The sequence below is a fragment of the Oryza glaberrima genome, chromosome 2, assembly GCF_000147395.1.
Source record: "Oryza glaberrima chromosome 2, OglaRS2, whole genome shotgun sequence".
NCBI classification, from domain to species: Eukaryota; Viridiplantae; Streptophyta; class Magnoliopsida; order Poales; family Poaceae; genus Oryza; species Oryza glaberrima.
This window is the reverse complement of record NC_068327.1, coordinates 27,985,154-27,992,368: the sequence shown is the minus strand read 5'-3', so window position 1 is coordinate 27,992,368 and position 7,215 is coordinate 27,985,154. Positions and strand designations below refer to the sequence as shown.

At 48.9% G+C, this 7,215-nt stretch overlaps 1 protein-coding gene across 1 annotated transcript; it reads left to right on the top strand.

Moving 5' to 3' along the window:
- Nucleotides 1–2,798: 2,798 nt before the first annotated feature.
- LOC127763524 (syntaxin-22-like) lies at nucleotides 2,799–7,215 on the top strand. The gene is made up of 7 exons (XM_052288255.1): nucleotides 2,799–3,297; nucleotides 3,510–3,603; nucleotides 3,764–3,900; nucleotides 5,723–5,800; nucleotides 6,411–6,568; nucleotides 6,646–6,746; nucleotides 6,828–7,215. The coding sequence occupies exons 1-7, from the start codon at nucleotides 3,128–3,130 to the stop codon at nucleotides 6,891–6,893; spliced, it is 804 nt and encodes a 267-aa protein (XP_052144215.1). The 5' UTR covers nucleotides 2,799–3,127; the 3' UTR covers nucleotides 6,894–7,215.

Below are 7,215 nucleotides of genomic sequence, written 5' to 3'. Positions count from 1 at the left end.
CGTGGCCGGAGCAGGCGGAGTGGCGGCGTCTCCGGGCGCGGGCGGAGCAGAGGGGGGGGGGCGCGGCGGGTGAGCGGCGGCGAGGCGTCGCCTCTTTCCCCCCCTCCCGCTGGCCTCATCTCCTGCCGCTCCGTCCGTTCCCGCCATTGCGGCACGCCACCACGCTGGGCTCCTCCAAGGAGTGCGACGGCGGCGACGGGAACCAGCGGCAAGAACGACGTGCTCGTTCGCTCTGTCCACTTTGTGTGCCGCTCTCGCCGCCAACGACGACGCGACCGGCGGAGTAGGCCGCCACGCTCCTCCTTCGGGCACCTCCGCCGTTGCGGCCCCCTCCTCCGCCTGCCATGCTCGTCCGCTCGCTCGCCGTCCGCTCTGCCCACAGCCCGTCGCGCTTGCCTTCCGCTCGCCCGCTGCCGTCCAACGCCGCTTCGCGTGCCGCCCTGCCACCCGCCTCCGTTCTGCCCACAGCCCGGCGACCTGCCGTTCTTCGACCTCATGAGCATCCCCGGCAAGCTCAGGCCCGACCTTGGCGCGCTCGGCATTTGACCGCCACCCCCTTTTGATTCCTCCGCCACCGGCGGCGACATCTCCGTCGCCGCGGGAATCCCCTCCCGGAGCAGGAGCCCGTCCCAGATCCCGCCCCCACCTCCCGCCGCGGTCGCCCGCAGTCCGCCGCCGCTCTCGCCGGCCGTCGCCCCGCTCCTGCCTGCTTCGCCTGCCGCGGCCACACTCGCCCTCCGCCGCCGCTGCCGCTCTCGCCGGTCGTCGCCCCACCCGTCTCAATCGTCGAAGAAGACGATAGAAGAGAAGAAAGGGGAAAATAGAAGGGATGTGGGGCCCGCACCGTTTTCTCTCACTTACATGTGGGCCCCACGTACTTTATTTATTTATTTTTTTGACTAGGATGCCACGTAAGCGAAACCACCCACCTATACTGCCAAGGGACCTCCTGTGAACGGTTTGAATGAGTTTAGGGGCGAACATTTCTGGTTTTGTGGTTAAGGGACCTCAGAAAATCTCGCTGTTAAGTTGAGGGACCTCCGGTGAACTTATTCCTGAGAGATATCATGATGGGCCCAACTGCTTACATACAGTCGACTAGGCCGGCCTAAAACTTTTCCGTGTGTTCCACTGGCAGTTGATGGAATAAGTCCATTTTGCCTCCCTCATCTCTTGCGCTTGTGTGAATAACATCCCCTAACCGGAAAACCGGGTATAACGTCTCCTTCATCTCTGAAACCAGAGCAAATCACCTCCCTCAGTGGTTTTGCTGGCGGTTTCGTCCGACGTGGCGTTGTTGACCCGGTTGACAAGCTGACTCAGCGTGGTGGGACCCACATGTCATTTTCACACAGAAAATAATAAAAAAATGGTGGCACCCACGTTTCCCTTCTTCTCATTTTCTTCTCCTCTCGATTCTTCTCTTTGCTCTTCCTGTCGATGCTGAGACAGAGCCGGCGCTGGGCGGCGATGGGCGTGGCGACGGCGGCAGTCGGCTCGGCGACGGCGACGGCGGCCGGCGCGGCGACCTTCGCCGTCGCCGCGCCGACCGAGAAGGGCGGCAAGGCAGAGGCGGCGCACGTGCGGGCCGACTGGCCGCGCGCGGGGTGGCGCTCGGGCCGATGGTGGGGACTGGGGAGGCGATGGTGGCGGCGAGGCAGAGGTGGTTGGCGCCCGAAGGCAGCCACGACGCGACGACGACGGCCTGATGAAGACGGCTAGTCAAAGGAGTGCGCGAGGAGGCAGCGCCCTGGAGGAAGAAGAAACCGGCGGCGACGGCGGTTTCGGCGGAGGCGGAGGCGGCGCCTGTGCGGGCCTACTGGCCACGCGCGGGGCGGTGCTCGGGCCGATGGTGGGGACTGAGAGGCGATGGTGGCGGCGGTGAATGGTAAGTGAAATGGGAAGGATGATGTGTTTGGGGATTTTTTGTGGGGGATTTTATTGCAGTGGCTTCGAAGAGAAGGAAGGATGGGTGCACAGTGGTGATGGTAGAGGCGACGCAGCGGCGTGGGCGCGGCTCATGAGGGCGCGAGGTGGTGCACCGGGTGTAGTGGCGTTGGCAAGGTGGACAGCTGCGGTGGCGTCGTGGAGTCCAGATCTAGTTGGCAAAGAGAGGAGGAGATGGTGGGGCAGCTGCTTGCTGCGGGGAGTCGTCGATCAGCGTTGGGGTTGCCTCCTCCGCCGCCACTCCGACCACGGCGATGGCGGCCTCCTCGAACGGAGCCTCGGTAGCGGCGGGCACGACTGCAGCCGCGAAGGGGTCGAGCACGTGCAGCGACCGCAGCCGCCATAGCCAGGTCCACCTCCCGCGCCGATTCCTCTTCCGCCCACAACCACCAGAGCCGTGCCTCCGCCGTTGCCCTTGTCCTCTCATCGCTGGTGTCTGTAGTTGCCCATCTCCACCATCCGAGCCAGCCACCGAGTTCCCCGTCCCTCACTCGTTCTTCATCCGTTTCCCGTTACTCCTACCTCGCCGCCGTTCGTCGGCTCGCCGTCGTGCGTTGCCGGCCGTCGATCTCCCCGGTGGTCAACTGCTGTCGGTCCAAGATGACATCGCTGCCACACTAACATGTGAGTCCCACCACGCTGAGTCAGCTGGTCAACCGGGTCAACAACGCCACGTCGGACGAAACCGCCAGCAAAACCACCGAGGGAGGTGATTTGCTCTGGTTTTCAGAGATGAAGGAGGCATTATACCCGGTTTTTCGGTTGGGGGATGTTATTCACACAAGCGCAAGAGATGAGGGAGGCAAATGGACTTATTCCGCAGTTGATGGCTTCATGCCAAGCACCACGCCCAAACTGCGACCGCGGATCGAGCCCGCGGGCGGACACTGTTCCGTTCGTGGCTGTGCGCCCCATCTCCACGACTCCACCACCTCCACCTGTAGCATCGCTTTGATCCATGGAACAATAAAGAACTCTTGCCTGCAACTGTGCGTGGCCGGTGGCGATGGCGACTCTACCCTAGTGTATTCTCCGCTCTGCCGCCTCCACCTGGACCACCACCACCTTCGCTACCCGGCGCCGTACCCTGCGCAGCCGCGGGGCACCTCGGCGGCGTAACGAGGCGAGGGGGATCGGACGCGCGCGCGCGCGCGAGGAGAAAGGCCGGGGGGGATCAGCGATGAGCTTCGCGGATCTGGAGGCCGGCGCGGTGCGGGCGCCCAGGAGGGCGCGGGGCCCCGACGCCACGCGCGCGCTCGTCTTCCAGATCACCACCGCCGTGGCCTCCTACCGCCGCCTCCTCAACTCGCTCGGGACGCCCAAGGACACCCCCGCCCTTCGTGACCAGCTGTCTCTCCTCGCTCCCCCCCACTCCTCACTCCTTTTGTTGTTGTTTGCCTCTACACGTTTCATGTCCTAGAATGCTAGATGCTCGCGATTATTATTATTTTTTTGGCTCAGCTCAAGTTAATTGATCGAAATTGTGATGGTTGGTAGCTCATGCCCTCGAGGCATGTCGTTTACCATCACTCTGGTGTTCTGATTGGTTGATTTCTTCACAGGCAGAAGACTAGTCATAACATTCTTCAATTGGCAAAGGATGCGAAGGAGAAGCTCAGGAGAGCTGCTGAGGCAGACAAGAGCGCCGATACTAGTGTTAGTAGTAATTTACTGTTTATTTATACCCTTTGTTTTAGCCCAGTGAATTTGTCTTGGACAAGACTGTTTCCAACTATATGTGTGATCATGTATGCATCTTTCTGCTCTTAGTTTACTTAGCTACCATAGTGATTAGGAATCTGGGTATCATGTACAGGCAGACAAGAGGGTTGCTGACATGAAGCTTGCCAAGGATTTTGCCACGACGATGGAGGAGTATGGAAAACTTCAAAATCTTGCGATTCAAAGGGAGATGGCATATAAGCCAGTTGTTCCCCAGACATCTCAGCCAAAGTAATGCTTGTACACTTTTCATTCGATTCATCTCAAACTTTTCTCTGTATTGTTTGATTGTTTCATTTTCCTGCCATGATATGCCATTGGTTTTTAATAGTATACCGACGAATGGCCATGTGTAGAAGTTAATTTACATGCACATGTTACTTATCAGTGGGTTCCACATGGATTCTAACAAATCTATCTATCTATCTATAAAAAGGAATATAAAAAGGAGCCTCCACGTTCGCTCTCACGGCCTAGAAATTCTCATATTAATCGGAGAAAAAGAAAAACAGAGTCCATATGGAAATACAATTTAGAAATACTTGAAATTCGGAATTAAAAAATAAGGAATATTGGAAGAGGAGACTAGAGTCCATATAGAAATACAATTTAGAAATAACTGAAATTCGGAATTAAAAAAAAAAGAATTTTAGAAGAAGAGTATAGAGTCCATATAGAAATACAATTAAGAAATAATAGAAATTCGGAATTAAAAAAAATAAGGAATATTGAAAGATGAGTTTAGAGTCCATATAGGAATTTAAAACTAACTAAAATTCGGAATAAACATAATAAAACCAAAAGTAGAGTTTAGAATCCGTATAAAAATGCAATTTAGAAGTAACTGAAATTCGAAATTAAAAATTAAAGAATATTGAAAGATGAGTTTAGAGACCACATAGAAATACAATTAGAAACAAAAAAAATCAGAATTAAAAATAAATAATATTGGAAGAAGAGCGTAGAGTCTGTATTGAAATACAATTTATAGATAACGAAAATTTGGAATTAAAAATAAGAAATATTGAAAGACGAGTCTAGAGTCCATATAGGAATATAATTTAGAAATAACTAAAATTTGATATTAAAAATAATTAATAACTAACACGCATATAAAATACAATATGAATATTACACATTAGTAGTTTCGTAAAGTTAGTACAAAATTTAAAATTATATTGTCATTTTAATATATTTTAATAATAAATTGAGAAAACATATATGCTATTATATGAGATAAAATATAGATGCTAGCCACAATCTGCACGGGCCACCATGCTAGTTACTAGTATAGTAATAACCAATTCCTTTGCCCTCATTGCTTGATAAAAGAGTTTGGTTGAATAATCTGATTGTCGGCAGAGGCTGGAGATGTAAACCATTTCTATTATCTTAAAAAAAGTTGAATAATCTGATACTGTTGTGTATGGGCCATTTTGGTTTGGTGCCAATTTTTGCCCTACCAATTCTTTGGTAGTTTTGAATAGTGCATGTTAGCATTTTGGATTGGAGCCAATTTTTGCCAAATCAATAGAGTGGAGCCAAATCTATGCTATCAAAAATTTGGTAGTGCCAAAATTTACCCAAGGTTTGGTACCAGTATTTTGATAGGGTTTCAAACCAAACCAGCCCTATGTGAACCATTGGCCAAGTAATACTTCTCACAACTTTTTGGCATAGTTTGTTACTGTGTTCATCATGATCCATTTCATTTGCTTATGCTGCAACCTTCTAGGATTCTGCCTAGCTTATATTGGCATTTTTTTCTTTGAATAGGTCATATAACTTTGCCTATGTTATTGCTCCATTAGCTTCTCTTCCTTTGAAGTATGGAGATGGGTCTTGTTATTTTGCATTGGAAAAACATACAATTTAACTAACTTAAAGACACATTGCCTTCTCTTTGTCAGTGTCATGACCATCCGTTTTACTTGCAGTTTACCTGATGACCTCATTTAGTGACATGGTTTATCTTAAAACTAAAGGTATTCATGTGCAGAGTTGACTGGGTTATCTTCTAATATCTTTGAGAATTTTGGTCACTATGATGTAGCTATACTACAGGTGGTATAGAAGCCAGGGATTCTGGTAAAATTCCTGAACAGCATGCGCTACTCGCAGAATCAAAGAGGTCAGTGTTCTCATAGCTCTTCTTTTTCTGCTTATTTTTTCAACTAGTGATTTAGTACTTACTGGTGGAAGGTCAGCTTTAATCGTATAGCGCATGTTTTTTCATTCTATCCCATCAGAAAATATTCAATTTTAGTGACTTCCTGTGGCTGAGTTTTCATCTGTGGTGCATGGAACTTACATAAGTCGCGTGGCACGTCATTTATCTCATGGGCAGTATATCACCTCATGAATTATATACCTGGCACACTTTCTATGTCTTTTTGGGAGAGTACATGCACCTAAAATCTATTAGATCAAATGCTTCTGCTAGAATACATAGGCCAAGTGGCCATGCATTATTTTGACCGAGCCTAGATTGTGTGGCAGTTACAGTAAATTGCAGTGTTGGTACTTTACACAGATTGCTTGTCGCATGAACTGAGAGCCTTTTCTACATTAGAGAAGGATGGAGAGAATTTTGACTAGAAAAGGCTGTCTTTGATGTGACCCTGAAGAAAAAGAGTTGCATCTTATTTTGATTGATATTCATGGTGATAAAATACGACATGCAAGATTTGGTAGAATCACTTTTCCTTACATCTCTGCTAAGTTATCATGTTTTTCTTCAGGCAAGAGGTGCTGCAATTGGATAATGAAATTGTTTTCAATGAAGCTATCATTGAGGAAAGGGAGCAAGCTATTCAAGATATTCAACAACAGATTGGTGAAGTACATGAAGCATTTAAGGATCTTGCTACACTTGTGCATATTCAAGGAGTTACAATCGGCAAGTTTTACATTGCACTGTACATATCATGTGTTGTTCCTGTGCTTCCTAGTTAACACGTACATCTTTTATTACAGAGGAAATCGATACAAACATTGAGAATTCTGCAGCAGCAACCAAAGAGGCAAAGACAGAAATCGCGAAAGCGTCCAAGACTCAGAAATCGAATTCATCACTGGTATGTTCAGGCTAGTGCAAATTTCTTAAGCTTTTGCTATTGTAACCATTTCTCTACCTTGATAAATCATCTTGTTTGCAGCTCTGCATTCTTCTGGTGATCTTCGGGGTTGTCTTGCTAATTGTGATAATAGTTTTGGCAACTTGAGGCGCGACGTAGAGATTACTGGTGCACTCGGTAGCATATTTAAAAGCCATCTGCATCGGTCCTTGATCTTCTCGAAGTGCAAAGACTGTCGCTCACGAAACTGTACAAGTTTGTTGTTTGTTATAGGTTTTCTGAATTGTGAGTTCATTTCCTGATGTCATGCGTGAGTCTTTTTTTCATGGCTTGCCTTGAGTGAACAGTGATGCTCTTTTATTTTGCCGACGAACTTTCACTTTGTAAGTATTTTCAGTGAATAAAAACAAAAGAGCAACTAAGTTCTGTCTTGTAAACCCCCCCGTAAAATAAACTTGTCGTTGTATCA